Here is a 23,061-nt window from a genome sequence, read left to right as displayed (position 1 = left end):
GTGCAGTGGCCGGATCTCAGCTCACTGCAAGCTCCGCCTCCCGGGTTCACGCCATTCTCCTGCCTCAGCCTCCCGAGTAGCTGGGACTACAGGCGCCCGCCACCTCGCCCGGCTAGTTTTTTTTGTATTTTTTAGTAGAGACGGGGTTTCACCATGTTAGCCAGGATGGTCTCGATCTCCTGACCTCGTGATCCGCCCGTCTCGGCCTCCCAAAGTGCTGGGATTACAGGCTTGAGCCACCGCGCCCGGCCGCACAGCAATTCTTAAAACCACACTTTTCTAAATTCTTGAAGTCTAGGTTGCTGGGATTTACCAAAGATAATAAAAAAGAGATACAAAATGCCAAATAAAACACTACCTATAGGAAGCAGTGAGTTCCCAGGTCCCTAACTCAATGGAGAGAAAATTACATTATGTGCTTACCTTATCTGGTGCATTTTTGCTTAACATTAAAGGAAAGACTCGTTCATGAAGCCAGTACTTGCGATTGTTGTTATTACAGCCATACAGGAAGGTATTATTCTTACGACTGTGACCATGGAAATCACAATATAACAGAACCTCTCTTTCTTCAAGAAGTCTATTGAGGGGGCAAACAAAGGATTCAGTGGACACCCAAATGCATGTAAATAATTAAGGATCATTTGGTATCTCTTCCTTAAATACAGCTGCTGATACTTTCCCTCCTAAGAAAATCTCAACTCCAGTGGCCTTCAATGGACCCTATCTCCATTCTCAGCCACTGCAGAAAACATGTCATCAGCTTGCCTTGCCAGTCAGAGGGACTTGAAATGGAGAATATCTTTTTTCCTTTTTGAGACAGAGTCTTGCTCTGTTGCTCAGGCTGCAGTGTAGTGGCCTGACCATGGCTCACTGTAGCCCTGACTTCCTGGGCTCAAGTCATCTACCCACCTCAGCCTCCTAAGTAGTTGGGACTACAGGCACACACCAATACACCCAGCTATTTCTATTTCTGTCTTTTTTTTTTTTTTTTTTGTAGAGACAGGGTGATATAGGTTGGGTATTTGTCTCTGCCCAAATCTCATGTTGAATATAACCACCAATGTTGGAGGTGGGGTCTAGCGAGAGGTATTTGGATAGTGGGGGTGGATCCCTCATGAGTGGCTTGGGCCATCCCTCATGAGTGGCTTGGGCCATCCCTCTGGTGAAACTTGAGCTCTCACTCTGACTTTGCACAAGATATGGTTGTTTAAAAATGTGTGACTCATGCCTGTAATCCCAGCACTTTGGGAGGCTGAGGCGGGCGTATCACGAGGTCAGGAGATGGAGACCATCCTGGCTAACATGGTGAAACCCCGTCGCAATTAAAAATACAAAAAATTAGCTGGGCACGGTGGCAGGCACCTGTAGTCCCAGCTACTTGGGAGGCTGAAGCAGAAGAATGGCACGAACCCGGGAGGTAGAGCTTGCAGTGAGCCAAGATCGTGCCACTGCACTCCAGCCTGGGTGACAGAGCAGCGAGGCTCCGTCTCAAAAAAAAAAAAAAAAGTGTAACACCAGCCAGGCGTGGTGGCCCACACCTGTAATCCCAGCACTTTGGGAGGCCGAGGTGGGTGGATCACCTGAAGTCAGAAGTTCGAGACCAGCGTGACCAACATAGTGAAACCCCATCTCTACTAAAAATACAAAATTAGCTAGGTGTTGTGGTGCATGCCTGTAATGCCAGCTACTCGGGAGGCTGAGGCAGGAGAATCACTTGAACACAGGAGGCGGAGTTGCCGTAAGCCGAGATTGTACCATTGCACTCCAGCCTGGGCAACAAGAGTGAAACTCTATTTCAAAAAAAAAAAAAAAAAAAAGAACTCTGTCTCAAAAAAAAAAAAAAAAAAAAAAGTGTGGTACCTCCCCTACACTTATTCTCTCTCTCCTCCTCCTGCTTTCGCCACGTGATATGCCTGCTCCCTCTTTGCCTTCTGCCATAATTGTATGCTTCCTGAGGCCTCCCTAGAAGTTGAGCAGATACTAGCACCATGCTTCTTGTAAAGGTGTAGAACTATGAGCCAATTAAACCTCTTTTCTTTATAAATTACCCCGTCTGAGGGCTTGCTTTCTTTCTTTCTTTTTTTTTTTTGTTGTTGAGACAGTCTCACTTTGTCACCTAGGCTGGAGTGCAATGGTGTGATCTTGGCTCACTGCAACCGCTGCCTCCCAGGTTCAAGCAGTTCTACTGCTTCAGCCTCCTGAGTAGCTGGGATTACAGGCATGCACCACCATGCCAGGCTAATTTTTGTATTTTTAGTAGAGATGGAGTTTCTCTTTTTTTTTTTTTTTTGAGATAGAGTTTCACTCTTGTTGCCCAGGCTGGAGTGCAATGGCGCAATCTTGGCTTACTGGGCATCTGGGGAGTTTCACCATGTTGGTTAGGCAGGTCTCAAACTCCTGACCTCAAGTGATCTGCCTGCCTCAGCCTCCCAAAGTGCTGGGATTATAGACATGAGCCACCACGACCAGCTAGGTATTTCTTTATAGCAATGCAAGTACAACCTAATACACAGGGTCTCACTATGTTGCCCAGGCTGGTCTCCAACTCCTGGTCTCAAATGATCCTCCTGCCTCAGCCTCTCAAGGTGCTGGGATACAGGCATGAGTCACTGTGCCTGACCAGAAATGGAAAAGTTCTGATGTGAAAAGAGGTGGTGGGTAGCCTTGCGTAAGCTGACAAGTGCAAAAAAGCCTATTGAGAAAAAGGCCACCATGGTGCAGACCTGTGAAGAAAGAGAGGGAGGCAGAGAGTGGGCAGTTGCAGGAAAGAAAAAGAACCAAAGAAAGCCTTGATTCCTGACTTTCGAGGGCCAGTTCCTACAAGGCTCAGCTTGTCTTTGTCTCATGATCACCCAGGACACCTATTCCAGCTTTCCAAACATGTTCACTTTCCCCATGATGAGTATAGCAACAACAATGCTACACATTTATAATGTGCCAGGTATTACAGCAAATATATCATGTGATTATCTCAATCCTCACAGTAACCGCCCAGGGCAGGTATTATTATCCCCATTTTACAGATGAGAAAGCTGAAGCTCAGACACATTATATCACTTAGCCAAGGTCACAGAACCAGCCAACAGTAAAAACAGGTCTCAAACTCAGGCCTGTCTGACTCTGAAACATGTGCTCTTAGCCATGCCTGCCATGGTGCCATCTCAGCTCACTGCAACCTCTGCCTCCCAGGTTCAAGTGATTCTCCTGACTCGGCCACCCAAGTAGCTGGGATTACAGGTGCCCACTACCATGCCCAGCTAATTTTTCTATTTTTAGTAGAGACGGGGTTTCATTATGTTGGCTAGGCTGGTCTCAAACTCCTGACCTCAGGTGATCTGCCTGCCTCAGCCTCCCTAAGTGCTGGGATTACAGGTGTGAACCACTGAGGCTGGCCCACATATTCTTATATGCTGTATTTTCATTTCCAATGGGATGAAAATTCCTTTAAGGCGGGTGCTATTACATTATAACCGTCAATGCTTTTATACAGGCTTGAAAACTGCTGACTGATGCTGTGATTCTTTCTTTGTGATAGGCAATATAATATCGTAAAAGGAATTCAGACTCTGGAATCAGAGAGAGAGCCTGTAATTAAATATCTACTCTGTCACTTAATAGCTTTATGACCTTAGGCCAGTTACTTAACCTATCCAGTTTTCTTTTCTTTTTTTTGAGATGGAGTCTCACTCTGCCACCCAGGCTGGAGTGCTGTGGCATGATCTCGGCTCACTGCAATCTCTACCTCCCTGGTTCAAGCGATTCTCCTGCCTCAGCCTCTTGAGTAGCTGGGATTACAGGCACACACCAGCATGCCTGGCTAATTTTTGTATTTTTAGTAGAGACTGGGTTTCGCCATGTTGGCCAGGTTGGTCTTGAACTCCTGACCCCAGGTGATCTGCCCACCTCAGCTTCCCAAAATGCTGGGATTACAGTTGTGAGCCACCATGCCTGGCCTTGGTTCTCAATTTCTGTATCATACAACATGAGATATTGACTGTGCCTACCTCATAATGTTAATATGAAGATTAAATGAGTCATGTGTATAATGCATCTATCATACAGCTTGCCACTTCATGCATACACATTTACTAATTGTTAGCTACTATTATTATGATACAAGTCTCATCATGAAGACCTATGAACTCCCCTGAACACTGACCTTTTCCTTTCAATTATTTCATTTACAAGTGAAATGATTCTGATGAAATGTTGCATGTCCAGTTTCAACCCAAAGATAAGACATGATTTAAAAGTCTGAAAATTAACAAAGTCACTTGACCGCAAAGAGACTGGTAAGGGCTCTGTCTCCAAAGTCATACTGAATTCCTTTAACAACAAAAGAGACCTCATACCCCATCAGGTAGGGATATCTGGTGCTAGTACTCATAGTCATAGCAGTCACAGAAAGATCAACAGATAAAAAGTCTCACCTTTTGATCATGTTCCTGGTGTACCAAATACAAGGGAAAGACTCCTTCAGAATGGTTTTATAATGCCTGTTCAAATCCCTTCCAGCCAAGGAACACCGATAATTCCCCACAATCACACCATCTGGATTTAACATGGGAAGCACCTTGAAGACAAAAATATCTCTGAGGAGCTGGGCATCTGGGGAGTTGCTAAGGATGAAATCCAAAAAGCCTTTCATAACCCAGGAGCCATTACTTTCCCCAGGGTGGACTCTGGCACTCAAGACCACAGCTTTCTTTGCAGCTGCCTCTTGAGGGGTCTGGGATGGGTTGGTGATGGTGAGCAAGTAAACGGTATTTCCTGCTAGGCTTCTGCATAAAGTTTGGAGCTTGCAGAACTGAGACTGGATGGGGTTGTTTGCCACTGACAGGAGGTAGCATTGCAAATCAGTGTATGTATATGGGTAGAAGTGTGCAAAGAAGCAAGTGTCCTGGTCATATGGAAACTGAATGGTCCATGTGAGACAGTAGAAGGGCTGCTGCCCATCATCCATGTTGTTCTTGTAGTACTTGATTTCATTTCCTTCTCTCCTCCAGCCAATATTGCGCGTGTTGGCATCCATTTGGGAGTATAAGAGTGGCTTCATTCCTACAGTATAAAGACTCTTGGGTTTTAGCAAGTTGACAATGGTGAAGCGATAGGTGGCATCTTTTCTGGTGTTCTGAACACGAAAATAAAACCACTGAGTGTGTTTGTTAGTGTAGAGGTCGGTTCGCAAGGTGAGTTCATACTCATAGGTGTCTCTGTAATGGAGAAAATAGAACAACTCTGTAACCTTACACCCTACCTTAAAAAACAAATTGGGAAAATGTTGTTTTCTCCTGGTAAAAACAGGTCTTATTACAACAGACAAACCTGCGACCTTAATCATTTATTCTCTGTAATCCCAGCACTTTGGGAGGCTGAGGCGGGCAGATCACCTGAGGTCAGGAGTTCAAGACCAGCCTGGCCAACATGGTGAAACCCTGTCTTTACTAAATGTACCAAAAAAAAAAAAAAAAAAAAAAAAATTAGCCAGGCATGGTGGCGGGTGCCTGTAATCCCAGCTACTCGGGAGTCTGAAGCAAGAGAATCACTTGAACCCACGAGGTGTAGGTTGCAGTGAGCCAAGATTGCGCCATTGCTCTCCAGCCTGGGCAACAGAGCAAGACTCCATCTTGAGAAAAACAAAACAAAACAAAACAAAAAATAAGGAAGTATATCTGTGGTACTGCCATAGAAAAACACCTGAAATTTATGAAGTGGAAAAAAAAATTGCCAATTTGCAAAACAATATGTACGTATACCATTAACCAATTTTTATTTTAATAATATATAAATGGCTGGACGCAGTGGCTCACACCTGTAATCCCAGCACTTAGGGAGGCCAAGAAGGGCAGATCACGAGGTCAGGAGATCAAAACCATCCTGGCTAACATGGTGAAACCCCATCTCTACCAAAAATACAAACAAATTAGCCGGGCGTGGTGGCAGGCATCTGTAGTCCCAGCTACTCAGGAAGCTGAAGCAGGAGAATGGCGTGAACCCGGGAGGCGGAGCTTGCAGTGAGCCAAGACTGCGCCACTGCACTAGAGCCTGGGCAACAGAGCGAGACTCCATCTCAAATTTATGTATATTACATGTACACACACAGAAAAAAATTAAGGCATATACACAAACAATATTTGCTGCATCTAGGAAGTATAACTATAGGAATTTTTATGTTACATATTTTTACTAATACAAATTTTAGGTGAGCTCTAATTTCTTCTATAAGCAAAGTAAACAATTTAGAAAATATTTTATTTTGGGGAAAAACATAAGTAATAATTACTCCATTTTTCTTCATCCCCATAACCATTTTCCTTCACCCCCATAACCATTTCCCATCACCTCTTTCTTTCTTGCAAATACTTCTGATTCCTAATATAATTCCTGAAGACACCTTTTAGTCACTCCAGTTATCATCCCTTTGGGAAACTGTTACTCACACTCTGACAGCTTTTTGCAGATTCCCACTCTCAAACCTTGATTCAAACAGTAGAGTATTATCTTCTGGTCCTTGCAACGTGACAGCAAGTTCCTTGATAATTCCTTGTTTGCCTCCCACTCTGGAACTGGTGAAATAGGAACCTTCTGTAGGCACTGCAGAGAAAAGAGACATATTTAGGTTAGGTTCTACTCAGAATCCACTCATTCAGCAAATACTTACTGAGCCCTTCTAAGTGGTCATCACTATTCTAGACCAACAACAATGAAATTTCTAATTTTCAACTATCTTTGCAAAGACTTTTAATCTTCTTCTTTTTTTTTTTTTTGAGACAGAGTCTCACTCTGTCACCCAGGCTGGAGTGCAGTGGCACAATCTCGGCTCACTGCAAGCTCCGCCTCCGGGGTTCATGCAATTCTCCTGCCTCAGCCTCCCAAGCAGCTGGGACTACACGTGTCCACCACCATGCCCAGCTAATTTTTTGTATTTTGAGTAGAGATGGGGTTTCACCGTGTTAGCAAGGGCGGTCTCAATCTCTTGACCTCGTGATCCACCCACCTCGGCCTCCCAAAGTGTTGGGATTACAGGCATGAGCCACTGCACCTGGCTACTGAACATCAATTTTGTTTTTAAATGAATTATGCTTTTTGTGTCATATCCAGAATCCACTGCCACATCCAAGGTCATGAAGATTTATTCCTATGTTTTCTTTGTTTGAGACAGGGTCTCACTCTATCACCCAGGCTGGAGTGCAGTGGCATGAATCACAGTTCACAGCAGCCTCTACCTTTCGTGCTCAAGTGATCCTCCCACCTCAGCCTCCTGAGTAGCTGGGACCACAGGAGTGCACCACCACACCCAACTAATTGTTTAATTTTTTTGTAGAGATGAGGTCTCACTATGTCACCCAGGCTGTTCTTGAGCTCCAGGGCCCAAGCGATCCTCCTTCTTCAGTCTCCCAAAGTGCTGAGTTTACAGGTATGAGCCATTGCATCCCGCAGATCCCTGTTTCTTTCTTTCCTCCCTTCCTCTCTCCCTCCCTTCTTTCCTTCCTTCCTTTCTTTGACAGGGTCTTGCTCTGTCACCCAGGCTGGAGTACAGTGGCACAATCATATCTCATGGCAGCCTCAAACATCTGAGTTCAAGTGAACCTCCTGCCTCAGCCTCCTGAGTAGCCTGGACTACAGGCGTGTACCACCCTGCCCGGCTCCTTTGTTTTAAGATTTTTATAGTTTCAGTACTTATCTTTAGGCCATGGATCCATTTTGGATTAAGTTTTAAACATGGTATGAAGTAGGGATTCAATTTCATTCTTTTTTTTTTTTTTTTTTTTTTTTTTTGAGACGGAGTCTCGCTGTGTCTCCCAGGCTGGAGTGCAGTGGCGTGATCTCGGCTCACTGCAAGCTCCGCCTCCCGGGTTCACGCCATTCTCCCGCCTCAGCCTCCCAAGTAGCTGAGACTACAGGTGCCCGCCACCACGCCCGGCTAGTTTTCTGTATTTTTAGTAGAGACGGGGTTTCACCATGTTAGCCAGGATAGTCTCGATATCCTGACCTCGTGATCCACCCGCCTCGGCCTCCCAAAGTGCTGGGATTACAGGCTTGAGCCACCGCGCCCGGCCTCAATTTCATTCTTTTGAGTGTGGCTATACAGTCATCCCAACACCATTTGTTAACAGAGACTATTCTTTCCCCACTGAACAGTCTTAGCACCCTTGTCAAAAATGAATTTACCAAAAATATATGAGTTTATTTTTGGACTGTCAGTTCTATTTTAGCAATCTATATGCCTACCCTGTGTCAGGATTACACTGTTTTGATTACTGTATGTTCACAGTGTTTTGAAATCAAGAAACGTGAGTCTTCCAATTTTGTACTTCTTTTTCTGTATTGGCTATTCAGGGCCCTTTACAATTCCATATAAATTTGAGGATTATCTTTTCAATTTCTGCATAAAAGCCCTTTGAAGTTTCCAGATCCTAGAGGGAATGTGTTCAGTCTTTCCCCACTGAATATGTTATTGTTGTCATGTGTGGGTCACCAGGTGTCTTCTCCATTCCATTATATCAGTGGTCAGCCAGTGACCTGACAGAGATTTCTTAAACAACCAGGGCTTGGCGAGGTGTAATGGCTCATGCCTGTAATCCCAGCACTTTGGGAGGCTGAGGCGAGAGCACTGCTTGGGCTCAGAAGTTTGAGACCAGCCTGGGCAAAGTGGTAAAATGTTGTGTGATATATACCCTGTACACAAAATAAAAAAGCTGGGCGGTGGTGTGCACCTGTAGTCCCAGCTACTCGGGAGGCTGAGGCGGCAGGATTGCTTAAGCTGAGAGGTAGAGGCTGCAGTGATCTGTGATTTTTCCACTGCACTCCAGCTTGGGTGACAAAGTGAGATCCTGTCATTCATTCATTCATTCATTCACTCACTCATTCCCAAGCCAAAAAGAAAAAAAAAAAAAAAAAAAAAAAAAAAAAAAAACAAGCACAAAATTTTCCTAGTCTGGGCAGACTGGCTTTGAAGTGAGGCTCTCCTCAACACTAAGTCAGGCTGCCAAACACTCGATGTTAGCCTTCATCTTTAGTTGCAGAAAGCCCAACCACCAACCAGAGATGCAAGCCTAGGATCTTCTCAGGTTTTTTCTGAACATGAATGCAGCTCTAGCCATGTATACTGCATTCTCCAGTATATGTGGAGGCCCTTCCAAGTGCTCATCTCCCTAAGAATCTTTCTCCTCAGCTTCTTTCCCAGGCTTTTGGGCCTATCTGCTCCTTGACTATTTGCTATCCCTTGCCCCAGGTGGCTATGAGCAGTGTATGTCTTTAAATACTTTTGATAGAGGCAGATGGCACCTGGAAAAACTGCTTTAGCCAGAGGGGGGCAGTAACAAAAGTCAGTCTTTCCTCTGGCTCCTCAAGGAATTGTGAGAAAGGTAAAAAACAGTCACAACCAGTTTGAGAATAAGGTCTACATTGTCCTCCTCCCCTCTTCCACTTCCAACACCAGCATTCCACATCAGGATCGCGGGCTGCTATCCTCATGACCTCTGCTAGGTAGGGGAATGGGGAATAGTAAGTGGGTAAACAAAAATGGCACAACAGGCTGGGTGTGGTGGCTCATGACTGTAATCCCAGCACTTTGGGAGGCTGAGGCAGCCTCCTTCAAGGATCACTTGAAGTCAGGAATTCAAGACCAGCCTGGCCAACGTGGTGAAACCTTGTCTCTACCAAAAAGATAAAAAAATTAGCCAGGTGTTGTGGCGGGTGCCTGTAATCCCAGCTACTCAGGAGGCTGAGGCAGGAGAATTGCTTCAACCTGGGAGGCAGAGGTTGCAGTGAGCTGAGACTGTGCCACTACACTCCAGCCTGGACAACAGACCAAGACTCTGTCTCAAAAAAACCAAAAAAACAAAAAAACAAAAACAAAAATGCCACAACAAAGGCTCGGCATGGTAGTTCATGCCTGTAATCCCAGCACTTTGGGAGGCTGAGGTGGGTGGATCACCTGAGGTCAGGAGTTTGAGATCAGCCTGGCCGATATGGTGAAACGCTGTCTCTCTACTAAAAATGCAAAAATTAGCCAGGTGTGATGGTAGGCACCTGTAATTCTAGCTACTTGGGAGGCTGAGGCAGGAGAATCGCTTGAACCTGGGAGGCAGAGATTGCAGTGAGCTGAAACACACCACTGCACTCTAGCCTGGGTGACGAGAGTGAAACTCTGTCTCAAAAAAAAAAAAAGAGTTGAGGGGAACGGGACCTGTAATCCCTGCACTTTGGGAGGTTGAAGTGGGTGGATTGCTTGAGCACAGGAGTTTGAGACTGGCCTGGGCAATGGCGAAACCCTGTCTCTACTAATCATACAAAAAATTAGCTGGGCAGGGTGGTACATGCCTGTAGCCCCAGCTACTCAGGAGGCTAAGGTTGGACAATTCACTTGAGCCTGTGAGGTGGAAGACACAATGAGCCATGTTCATCTCACTGCACTCCAGCCTAGGCGACAGAGGAAGATTCTAAAATTTTTTAAAAAGAGTTGGGAAACATTTTTTCCTCTTGTTTTCAGAGTTGGTGAAATATTGGTATTATTTCATCTTTAAATGTTTGACAGAATTCAAACAAACCAGCCAGGTGCGGTGGGTCACGCCTGTAATCTTAGCACTGTGGGAGGCGGAGGCAGGTGGATCACTTGAGGCTGGAAGTTTGAGACCAGCCTGGCCAATATGGTGAAACTCCGTCTGTACTAAAAATATGAAAAAAAAAAAAAAAAATTAGCTGGGGCGTGGTGGTGCACACCTGTAATCCCAGCTACTCTGGAGGCTGAGGAACAAAAATCGCTTGAACCCAGAAGGTGGAGGTTGCAGTGAGGTGAGATCCTACCATGAATCCCAGCCTGGGTGACAGAGTGAGACTCTGTCTCAAAAAAAAAAAAAAAAAAAAAAAAAAGAAAAGAAAAGAATTCAAACAAACCTTGTCAAGTAAGTCATTTGAGCCTGGGTCTTTTTTTTTTTTTTTTTTTTTTTTTTTTGAGATGGAGTCTTGCTCTGTTGCCCAGGCTGGAGTGCAGTGGTGCGATCTCAGCTCACTGCAACCTCCACCTCCTGGTTCAAGCAATTCTCCTGCCTCAGCCTCCCGAGTAGCTGGGACTACAGGTGCACACCACCATACCAGGATACTTTGTATTTTTGGTAGAGAGACAGGGTTTCACCACATAGGCCAGGCTGGTCTCAAACTCTAGACTTCAGCTGATCCACCTGCCTTGGCCTCCCAAAGTGCTGGAATTAGAGGCCTGAGCTACCAGGTCCCAGGTGGGCCTGGGTTTTCTTCCTGGAAAGATCTCTAATCATTATTTTTTTGTTATAATGTATTTAAACCTTTTATTTCTTCCTTGAGGCAGTTTTGGTAACTTTCTAGCAATTTGTCCTCTTTATCTAAATTGTCTAATTTGTTGTCATAAAGTTGTTAATAGTATTACCCTGTAACTTTTTTGATTTGTACTGGTTTGGTCCTATTGTTACCTTTTTCATTCCCGACTTTGATAATTTGTGCCTCTTATCCTTTTTTTTTGGTTTAGCAAATATGTTTCAATTTTGTTGATGTTCCCAACAACCAACTTTTGGTTTGCTTTTCTCCATCAGTTTTCTGTCTTCAATGCTTTCTGTTTTTTATTTTATTTTATTTTATTTTTTTTTGAGATAGAGTCTCACTTTGTCACCCAGGCTGAGCATAGTGGCACAATCTTGGCTCACTGCAACCTCTGTCTCCCTGGTTCATGCCATTCCTCTGCCTCAGCCTCCTGAGCAGCTGGGATTACAGGGGCACACCACCACGCCCAACTAATTTTTGTATTTTTAGTAGAAACAGGGTTTCATCATGTTGGTCAAGCTGGTCTCAAACTCCTGACCTCAAGTGATCCACCCACCTCCGCCTCCCGAAGTGCTAGGATTACAGGTATGAGGCACCAACCCAGCCTCTTATGATGATGATGATTATTTTTTGAGACGGAGTCTTGGTCTGTCGCCCAGGCTGGAGTGCAGTGGCACAATCTTGGCTCACTGCAACCTCCGCCTCCCAAGGTACAAGGGATTCTCCTGCCTCAGCCTCCTGGATAGCTGGAACTACAGGTGCCTGCCACCATGCCCAGCTACTTTTTTGTATTTTTAGTAGAGATGGGGTTTCACCATGTTAGCCACGATGGTCTCGATCTCCTGACCTTGTGGTCCACCCACCTTGGCCTCCCAAAGTGCTGGGATTACAGGCATGAGCCACCGCACCCAGCCTACCTTCTTCTTCTTCTTCTTTTTTTTGAAATGGAGTTTCACTCTTGTTGCCCAGGCTGGAGTGCAGTGGTGCCATCATGGCTCACTGCAACCTCCACCTCCCACGTTTAAATGATTCTCCTGCCTCAGCCTCCTGAGTAGCTGGGTTTACAGGCACCTGCCACCATGACTGGCTAATTTATTGTATTTTAGTAGAGACAGAGGTTCACCATGTTGGCCAGGCTGGTCTCGAACTGCTGACCCCAGGTGATCTGCCCATCTTGGCCTCCCAAAGTGCTGGGATTACAAGTATGAGCCACCACACCCGGCCTACATACTTTTTTAATTTTTATTTATTTATTTATTTTTTTGAGACAGAGTTTCAATCTTCTTGCCCAGGCTGGAGTGCATGGCACAATCTTGGCTCACCACAACCTCTGCTTCCCAGGTTCAAGAGATTCTCCTGCCTTAGCCTCCCAAGTAGCTGGGATTGCAGGCATGTACCGCCACACCCGGCTAATTTTGTATTGTCAGTAGAGATGGGGTTTCCCCATGTTGGTCAGGCTGGTCTCGAACTCCCAACCTTAGGTGATCTGCCTGCCTCAGCCTCCCAAAGTGCTGGGATTATAGGCGTGAGCCACTGTGCCCAGCCACATTCTTATTTTTATTACTACTTTCCTTCTGCTTGCTTTGGGTTTAGTTGGCTTTTATTTTTCCAGTTTGCTAAGGTAGAAGCTTAGGTAATTGATAAGAAGCCTTTTTTGTTTTGAAATACAGGCACTTAAAGCCATAAATACCCATAAATATCCCTGGCACTGGTTCATTTTGTTTTTGCATCCTATAACTGTTAATATGTTGTGGTTTTATTTTCACTACATTCAAAATATTTTTGAAGTCTACTTGTGATTTCTTTAACCTATAGGTTATTTAGAAAGATGTTATTCAATTTCCACATATTTGTGGCTATCTCATATTTCATTCTGTTGTTGATTTCTAATTCAATTTTACTATGGTCAGAGAATGTACTTTGAATTATTTTAATCCTTTTACATGTATAAAAACTTGCTTTATGGCCTAGCATATAGTTTATCCTGGGGAATCTAACAGGTGCCCTTAAAAAGAATGTGTATGACTTCAGTAGGGATGGCGAAAACAAAAAGAAGGAGTATTTTATTGTTGTTAGGTATGATGTTCTGCATATTTCTACAAAAGACATATATTCAACCCCTAGAAGCTTAAAACTCAACACAGGAAACTGCATTACTAAATGACAGTCATATGCACATAGAACAAAGTACTCATTAAAGTACATATAGGAGGTGAAGAAAAGAAGAGTAATCTCCCCAAAGATGATCCAACATCTGATTTTCAGGAAGGAGAATAACAAGAGAGAAGCTGTTAATGGACTTAGAACTATTAAAAAGAATGTACTTTGGCCGGGCGCGGTGGCTCAAGCCTGTAATCCCAGCACTTTGGGAGGCCGAGACGGGCGGATCACGAGGTCAGGAGATCGAGACCATCCTGGCTAACACGGTGAAACCCTGTCTCTACTAAAAAAATACAAAAAACTAGCCGGGCGAGGTGGCGGGCGCCTGTAGTCCTAGCTACTCGGGAGGCTGAGGCAGGAGAATGGCGTGAACCCGGGAGGCGTAGCTTGCAGTGAGCTGAGATCCGGCCACTGCACTCCAGCCGGGGCGACAGAGCCAGACTCCGTCTCAAAAAAAAAAAAAAGAATGTACTTTGATTTTAGAAAATTGTTGAAACTTTACAGCAGGCTGCTTATGACTCCTCCCCCAGGCTCCCACTCAGGTTGGCCTGGAAAAGAGTTTACCACTAAACTATGGATTTTTAAAATCACTTTTATTATTGAACATATGTTTATTATAACTTTGTCATGATTAACCATTCATTGTTCAGTGTAATGACAATACCTGAATCTAATTGATAGACAACTGTTCCTTTTTTCTCTCCTACAATCTCTGGTACCTTTTCATTTCCTTTAGGTTGATAGAAATATTCTGGTTGAGGTGGAGCCCACTCTGAAAGAAGACATTTTAAAAAGTACAAAATAAGAAATAATGTAAGTGGCACTATCAGAACTAATATAAAATAATAATAATAACTTTCCAAATGGTTAGTTTGGTTGAATCAAACCAAATTCCCACCCTAAATTTCCTGCTTGTTTATAAAATAATTATGTCTTGTTTCTTTCCATAAAGACTTATGAGGACACTTTTAACAAAGAGCATATAAAATGAAATAATAAACTATCCATAGAAGACCTAAAAATAAGTCAGAAAGGTCAATATAGCTGCTGCAACAGCTCTTCAAAATTTGGCCCTGACTTTCCTTAATATCAGCAAAATATGGTCATTAACATAACTTTTTTTATTACCATAGAGGACTAAGTTTATCAATCGTTTCAGAGGAAGCAAGTCTTTTTCTTTTCTTTCTTTTTATTTTCTTGAGACGGAGTCTCGCTCTATTGCCCAGGCTGGAGTGCAATCGTGCGATCTCAGCTCACTGCAACCTCCGCCTCTCGGGTTCAAGCGATTCTCCCACCTCAGCCCCTGAGTAGGTGGGATTACAGGCATGTGCCACCACGCTCGGTTAATTTTGTATTTTTTAGTAGAGATGGGGTTTCTCCATGTTGGTCAGGATGGTCTCAAACTCCAGACCTCAGGTGATCCGCCCGCCTCTGCCTCCCAAAGTGCTGGGATTACAGGTGTGAGCCACTGTGCCTAGCTAAGGCTTTTTCATTAATACCGAATTTAAAAAGATTTCTTTGGCTGGGTGTAGGGGCTCGTGTCTGTAATCACAGCACTTTGGGAGGACAAGGTGGGTGGATTACCTGAGGTCAGGAGTTCGAGACCAGCCTGGCCAACATAGTGAAACTCCCGCCTCTGCTAAAAATACAAAAATTAACCGGGTATGGTGGCATGTGCCTGTAGTCCTAGCTGCTCGGGAGGCTGAGGTAGGAGAATCGCTCTAACCCGGGAGGCGGAGGTTGCAGTGAATCGAGATCACACCACTGCACGCCAGCCTGGGCAAACAGAGCGAGCCTCTGTCTCAAAATAAATAAATAAATAATTAAAAAACTAAAAAATAAAAACATTTCCTTTGTGGAACTTGAACAACTTTTCATTATCATTTTTAGAACAGTAGCCACTGATTAATTCCAAGAGCATACAAAGATATACCTCAGTAAAATACTATATGAATTTATTTTCTCAAAGATTATGGGAAGTGATGAGGTTTTGACCATTTAAACAATAAGGTGCTTGCACGCCTGTAATCCCAGCACTTTGGGAGGCCGAGGCGAGTGGATCACGAGGTCAGCAGATCGAGACCAGCCTGGCCAACATGGTGAAACCCTGTCTCTATTAAAAAATATAAAAATTAGCACTTTGGGAGGCTGAGACAGGCGGATCACAAGGTCAGGAGATCGAGACCATCCTGGCTAACACGGTGAAACCCCGTCTCTACTAAAAATACAAAAAATTAGCCGGGTGCGGTGGCGGGTGCCTGTAGTCCCAGCTGCATGGGAGGCTGAGGCAGGAGAATGGCGTGAACCCGGGAGGCGGAGCTTGCAGCGAGTGGAGATCGTACCACTGCACTCCAGCCTGGGGCGACAGAGCCAGACTCCGTCTCAAAACAAAAACAAAAACAAAAACAAATAACAAAACAAAAATTAGTCAAGCTTGGTGGTGGGCACCTGCAATCCCAGCTACTCAGGAGGTTGAGGCAGGAGAATTGCTTAAACCCAGGAGACAGAGGTTGCAGTGAGCTGACATGGTGCCACTGTACTCTAGCTTGGGCGACAGAGTGAGACTCCGTCTCAAAAACAACAACAACCAATAAGGTGCTTATTAATACAATTTAGTTTAAACAATAAGGTGATTGTTAATAAGTTTCTTTGAAAATTTTTTTTAAAAGTTGCTTTATAAAAGATCTTGTAGTTGGCTGGGTGCGGTGGCTCACGCCTGTAATCCCAGCACTTTGGGAGGCCGAGGCAGGCGGATCACGAGGTCAGGAGTTTGAGACCAGCCTGACCAACATGGTGAAACCCCGTCTCTACTAATAAAAAATACAAAAATTAGTCGGGCGTGGTGGTGCACGCCTGTAATCCTAGCTACTCAGGAGGCTGAGGCAGGAGAATCACTTGAACCTGGGAGGCAGAGGTTGCGGTGAGCCGAGATTGCGCCATTGCACTCCAGCCTGGGCAACAGAGCAAGACTCCATCTCAAAATAAAATAAAATAAAATAAAAAAATAAAAAGAAAGATCTTGTAGTTTAGTGAATTACAGCATTAACTTGGTTATTAAATTCCAGTTTCCTTGCTGGGGTTGCGGCTCACACCTGTAATCTCAGAACTTTAGGAGGCCAGGAGGATCCTTTGAGGCCAGGAATTTGGGAATAGCCTGGGCAACATAGTGAGACCACGTGTCTCTATAAAAAAGCTTTTTAAAAATTAGCCAGGCGGCCAGGCGCGGTGGTTCACACCTGTAATCCCAGCACTTTGGGAGGCCGAGGCAGGTGGATCACTTGAGGTCAGGAGTTCGAGACCAGCCTGGCCAACATGGTGAAACCCTGTCTCTACCAAAAATATAAAAAATGAGCAGGGTGTGGTGACACGTGCCTGTAATCCCAGCTACTTGGGAGGCTGTGGCATGAGAAGCACTTGAACCCAGGAGGCAGAGGTTGCAGTGAGCCAAAATCATGCCACTGCACTCCAGCCTGGGCAACAGAGACTCTGTTCTCAAAAAAAAGAAAAAAAGAAAAAAAATTAGCCAGGCATGGTGGTGCACGCCTATAGTCCTAGCTACTCAGGAGGCTGAGGTGGGAGAATGGCTTGTGGCCAGGAGTTCAAGGCTGCAGTGAGCTGTGATCACACCACTGCACTCCAGCCTGAGTGACAGAACAGGACCCTGTCTCAAAAATAAAATATTAAATTAAAATAAAATATAAAGTAAAATAAACTCCACTTTTATTTTTTCCCTATATTTTCAGACTCATCTCTTTTTAATCCTCAATGTTCTATGGTTGCCCAAGCATGCCATGCTCTTTTTCTGTTTCTTCCAACTGAAATACTTTTCTTTGACCCTCTTAATTGGATCATTTCAAACTCATCCTTTAGATCTCAGCTTAGATGGCAACTCCTTTTGAAAACTTATGCTGATCTCTAAGCTGGGTTAGGTATGCTTAGGTGGACCAAGCACTATGCAATTGTCTGGTAAAATGTTGAACTTCCTCACTAGTTCATGAACTCTGGGTCCATGAACTCTCCACTTTGTTCATCACTATTATCTCTAGCACCAGGAACTGTACTTAGCATATGACAACACATATGAACGAATATTATAAAGCAGGGAGACAGAAAATGAGGAACATCCAGCTGGGTGTGGTGGCTCACACCTGTAATCCCAGCACTTTGGGAGGCTGAGGCGAGTGGATCACGAGGGCAGGAGTTCGAGACCACCCTGGCCAAGATGGTGAAACCCCGTCTCTACTAAAAATATAAAAATTAGCCAGGAATGGTGGTGTGTGCCTGTAATCCCAGCTACTTGAGAGGCTGAGGCAGGAGAATTGCTTGAACCCGGGAGGCAGAGGTTGCAGTGAGCCAAGATGGAGCCATTGCACTCTAGCCTGGGCGACAGAGCAAGACTCCATCTCAAAAAAAAAAAAAAAAAAAAAAGAGGAATATCCAGTTTTTTATCCAGTAGTATAAAGCAGAGACATACATGATGTTTGCTAGACTTGTTCTGGTCATTAGAGAAGTCCTCACTTTCTAATGCAACCCACTTCCATAAATGCTTAATCCATAAAATGGATGAAGAAGATTGTGCTTGCTCCAAGAGCTCACAGGTATGACCCATGTCAAAAAAAAGTCTCCACCATTCCGACAAGAAAACTCCAATACACTCAAAATATAACTAAAAACAGTAAAAACTATGTTGTGGTATATGTAGTCTTCAATTATACCAAGACTGGTAAAAATACTACATAACCAAACACATTAATACTGAGACAGGGTAGCACCTCTGTATTTTTAGATAAGATGCTATGTCCTCCCTCCAAAAAAAGAAAAAGAAAAGAAAAAAACCCACTGAAACAGGTTAATCTAGAAAACAGATTTCAGTATTTATATATTTTGTCTTCTAGGAAGGTATCCTCCCATTCTGAAAAACTCAGAAGCATTCTAGTTTACACATTAGTATGACTTGATTTTGGTGAGTTTATATCAGTTTCTCACAGTTTAACTGTTTCAGGGTGAGTTAATAAATGTTGACTCTAGGCCTGGTGCAGAGGCTCATGCCTGTAATCCCAGCACTTTGGGAGGCCAAGGCGGGTGGATCACTTAGGGTCAGGAGTTTGAGGCTAGCCTGGCCAACATGCAGAAACCCTGACTCTAATAAAAATATAAACACTAGCTGGGTGCAGTGGCCCAAATCTGTAATCCCAGCACTTTGGGAGGCCGAGGCAGGTGGATCACCTGAGGTTGGGAGTTCGAGAACAGTCTGACCAACATAGAGAAACCCCGTTTCTACTAAAAATACAAAATTAGCTGGGCATGGTGGCACACGCCTGTAATCCCAGCTACTCAGGCGGGATAATCATTTGAACCCAGGAGGCAGAGGGTGCAGTGAGCTGAGCTCATGCCATTGCACTCCAGTCTGGGCAAGAAGAGCGAAAGTCAGTCTCAAAAAACAAACAAACAAACAAACAACAACAACAACAAAAAACTAGCCAGGCATGGTGGCCGGGCACCTGTAATCCCAGCTACTTGTGGGGCTGAGGCAGGAGAATCGCTTGAACCTGGGAGGTGGGGGCTGCTGTGAGTGGAGATCAAGCCACTGCACTCCAGCCTGGGTGACGGAGTGAGACTCTGTCTCAATAAATAAATAAATAAATAAATAAATAAATAAACAAACAAATGTTGACTCTGTCCTGCCTTATACTTAAGCACATAGGACTTAACATTCTCAGGTCTTGTAATAAAGTCAGGCAGAAGGCCAGGCTTGGTGGCTTATGCCTGTAATCCCAGCACTTTGGGAGGCCAAGGCGGGAGGATCACGAGGTGAGGAGTTCGAGACTAGCCTTGCACACAAGGTGAAACCCTGTCTCTACTTAAAAACGCAAAATTAGCCGGGAGTGGTGGTGCGCACCTGTAATTCCAGCTACTCAGGAGGCTGAGTGAGGAGAATCACTTGAACCCAGGAGGCGGAGGTTGCAGTGAGCCGAGATTGCGCCACTGCACTCCAGCCTGGGCAATAGAGTGAGACTTCTTCTCAAAACAAAACAAAACAAAACAAAAACAAAAAAAAGTCAGGCAGAATAGATTAGCAAGACCACTTCACATAAGTCATATTACCAATATGATGAATGCTTTCCTTGATGACCTCACATTCGATTGGCCATCTTGGAGCCAGCAGTGGCCTCTTGGTAGACAAAATGGAAAAGAGCTCTTGGGGTTCTCGAAGACGTGGATTTACTTCATCCAACTCATCATAAAGAAGCTGTCTGCTCCTAAGATGTGGTAAACTCAGCATATGTGAATCTGCCAAAGGGAAAGAGAGTAAGTGAACATCTTCCTTTTCCTCCTTGGGAACTTTACTGCTCATCTATAACAATGAAACTATTTTAAGCATTATATTAAAATATTAGCACAGATACATGATTATTTGACATGTTTCTCCTTCAAGAAGATTTAGTCCAGAATAACAGGCTCAAAATTAAAAAATGTTAAAATTCTGCACAGTCTATTAAATGTTTGAATATAAAACTTTAGGGTAAATAAAAAACCTTTTTTTAAAAAAATTAAATTTAATGGTCCAAGACATTTCAACAGTTGGTTACAATGAATAAGAAGTTACTTAATGTGCTTTATTATTTTTGTTTGGCTAGTGGCAAGAGAGGGAATTTCAATATATCCATTGCCATTTTAGAAAAAAGTACATACAACTTTATTCTTTTTTTCTTCTTTTTTACCAACTATAGTGAAATAACCTACAAATAAAATTTCAGGACCATAATATTACCATACCAAGGAAAGAGAGACATAAAGAAGATGGAAAGAGGAAGGTGAGATAAAGCGTGAGATGGGGCAGAAGAAAGAATCAGAAAAAAAGGGAAGAAAAGAAAGGCTTTCAGGAAGGTAAAAAAGAAAGGAGGGGCCGGGCACTGTGGCTCATGCCTGTAATCCCAAAACTTTGAACTTTGGGAGGCCAAGGCGGGTGGATCACCTGAGTTCAGGAGTTCGAGACCAGCCTGGCCAACGTGGTGAAATCCTGTCTCTACTGAAACTACAAAAATTAGCTGGGTGTGGTGGCACATGCCTGTAATCCCAGCTACTCAGAAGGCTGAGGCAGGAGAATCTTTGAACTTGGGAGGTGGAGGTTGCAGTGAGCTGAGGCTGCACCACTGCATCCAGTCCGGGTGACAAGAGTGAAAGTCTATGTCCAAAAAAAAAAAGGGAATGAGGAAAAAAGAAAAAAATGGAAATGAAAGGGGGAACTAAAGGCTGAGGATCCTTCAGTGCTCATCAGGCATCAATCCCATTCCTGTCTGGTAATTCTCAGGTTTGGTGGGAAGAGCAGGTGATGAAGACATAGTCCAAAAAAGGAGCTTGAATTTTCTGGTCTGGAAGGACATGAAATACCTCTGTTGATGGCTTCTATTTGTCTGTGCACAGCTGAAGATAAACTGGTAGGCCCTAGAAAGAGGAAGAGGAGGTCCCGTTTGTCTCAGGGATCATTGTCTTCTTTTCTTCCGTTCACTATCCCCATCCCTTCTCATTTCCTATGCCCACTTGGGACCCCTGCATTTCTAGCTAAATCTTTCTCCCATACTTTAATGGGGGAAATAAAAGGAAATAAACATTTGAAAAGACAGTAAAGCTGCACAATGTCACTCATAACTAAAGAAATATAAAGCAGGCTGGGCACGGTAGCTCACACCTGTAATCCTAGCACTTTGGGAGGCCGAGGTGGGTGGACTACCTGAGGTTGGGAGTTCAAGACCAGCCTGGCCAGCTGGGCGCAGTGGCTCACGCCTGTAATCCCAGCACTTTGGGAGGCTGAGGTGGACGGATCACAAGGTCAGGAGATCGAGACCATCCTGGCTAACACAGTGAAATCCTGTCTCTACTAAAAATACAAAAATTAGCTAGGCACCGTGGTGCACACCTGTAGTCCCAGCTACCCAGGAGGCTGAGGCAGGAGAATCACTTGAAGCCAGGAGGCGGAGGTTGTAGTGAGCCAGGATGGAGCCACTGCACTCCAGCCTTTCGACAGAGCAAGACTCTGTCTCAAAAAAAAAAAAAAAAAATTATTAATATTGGCCAGGTGTGTTGGCTCGCACCTGTAATCCCAGCACTTTGGGAGGCCGAGGTGGGCCGATCACCCAAGGTTGTGAGTTTGAGACCAGCCTGGCTAACATGGTGAAACACTGTCTCTACTAAAAATACAAAAATTAGCTGGGAGTGGTGGTGCACACCTGTAATCCCAGCTACTGGGGAGGCTGAGGCAGAAGAATAGCTTGAACCCAGGAGGCAGAGGTTGCAGTGAGCTGAGATAGTGCTACCACTCTCCAGCCTGGGGACAAGAGTGAGACTCCGTCTCAAAAAAAAAAAAATTCAATAATGTATTTTATGGTTTTCAGATCTTGTGTCATTCAAAGGTTTTAAGTAGAAAAGGGACCTAGTCAGATTTGCATATAAAAAACACTGCTATGTGGAAAGCTGATTGGGGGGTGCAGCACAGAACAAGAGGAGCCAGGAGACCAATTAGAAGGCTGAATGATGATAGCTTGGATGGGAGGTGGTGGGACTGTGAGGGTGGGGGTATAAAGGCAGCGGTGGAGGTGGGGGATAAGCAAGGGGGGATATAGAGAAAAGAGGGGTGGATCAATGTTTGGTTTGAGGGAGAAGTTCAACTGCATTCCTCCCCTTAGATTTTAGAAGAAACCTGTGTCTCTGCAAAAAATTATTTTTTTGCGTAAGCTAGCTAGAACTGTTTTCCACTGCTCCTATGCAAACAGCCTTAGTAAGCATTATCCATCAAAACTGAAAATCAATGTATTACTTTTTTTTTTTTTTTGAGACAGGGTCTCACTCTGTTGCCCAGGCTGGAATGCAGTGGCGCAATCTCAGTTCACTGCAACTTCCGCCTCCCAGGTTCACACAATTCTCCTGCCTCAACCTCCCCAGTAGCTGGGACCACAGGCACCTGCCACCACATCCAGCTAATTTTTGTATGTTTTTGTAGAGACAAGAGTTTTGCCATGTTGCCCAGGCTGGTCTCGAGCTCCTGAGCACAAACGATCTGCCTGCCTCAGCTATCCAAAGTACTGGGATTACAGGCGTGAGCCACCATGACAGGCATATTACTCTTTTTTTTTTTTTTTTTTTGAGACAGAATCTCACTTTGTCACCCAGGCTGAAGTGCAGTGGCCCAACGTCGGCTTACTGAACCTCCACCTCCTGGGTTCAAGCAATCCTCCCACCTCAGCCTCCCAAGTCCTGAGATTACAGGTGTGTGTCACCACACCCGGCTAATTTGTATATTTTTAGTAGAGCTGGGGTTTTGCCATGCTGGTCAGACTGGTCTCAAACTCCTGACCTCAAGTGATCCTCCCACCTCAGTCTCCCAAAGTGCTGGGATTGCAGGCGTGAGTCACCACGCCTGGCTAGAAAATACAGTATTTTGATTTAAACCTGTAATCCAAAGTAGATTTAGAGAGAAGTTTTGAACGGTGTTAGAAACAGAGGCCAAGGCTGCTCCCCGGCCTCTCCCATGTTAGAGCAGGTTCTTCTGAATACTCAGAGGAGTTACTAGGCAATGAGGTTCTAGAGGTCACACATACTGATTGT

The 23,061-nt window shown here is 44.4% G+C and overlaps 1 protein-coding gene across 8 annotated transcripts in view; it reads right to left on the bottom strand.

Moving 5' to 3' along the window:
* The window catches only part of AGBL2 (AGBL carboxypeptidase 2), a 77,084-nt gene that overhangs the window by 48,728 nt on the left and 5,295 nt on the right, over positions 1–23,061 (bottom strand). For 6 of the 8 annotated variants that reach the window (XR_007719438.1, XM_050759138.1, XM_050759137.1 and 3 more), the window contains 6 exons: positions 20,851–20,904; positions 19,564–19,749; positions 14,123–14,230; positions 6,444–6,597; positions 4,434–5,216; positions 424–580 (listed from right to left, as the gene is read on the bottom strand). Coding sequence is in view for 7 of the 8 variants with exons in the window: in XM_050759138.1 (XP_050615095.1) it covers positions 424–580; positions 4,434–5,216; positions 6,444–6,597; positions 14,123–14,230; positions 19,564–19,749; positions 20,851–20,904 (1,442 nt within the window). In the remaining variant the exon portion in view is untranslated. Of the gene's footprint in view, positions 1–423; positions 581–4,433; positions 5,217–6,443; positions 6,598–14,122; positions 14,231–19,563; positions 19,750–20,850; positions 20,905–22,905; positions 23,026–23,061 lie in introns of those variants that run through there. The other 2 variants (XM_050759143.1, XM_050759141.1) reach the window with 2 other exon arrangements.

Source organism: Macaca thibetana, chromosome 14 (genome assembly GCF_024542745.1).
Source record: "Macaca thibetana thibetana isolate TM-01 chromosome 14, ASM2454274v1, whole genome shotgun sequence".
Classification (NCBI taxonomy): domain Eukaryota; kingdom Metazoa; phylum Chordata; class Mammalia; order Primates; family Cercopithecidae; genus Macaca; species Macaca thibetana.
Note: the sequence above shows the minus strand (reverse complement) of the source record. Positions and strands in the feature narration are given on the sequence as shown.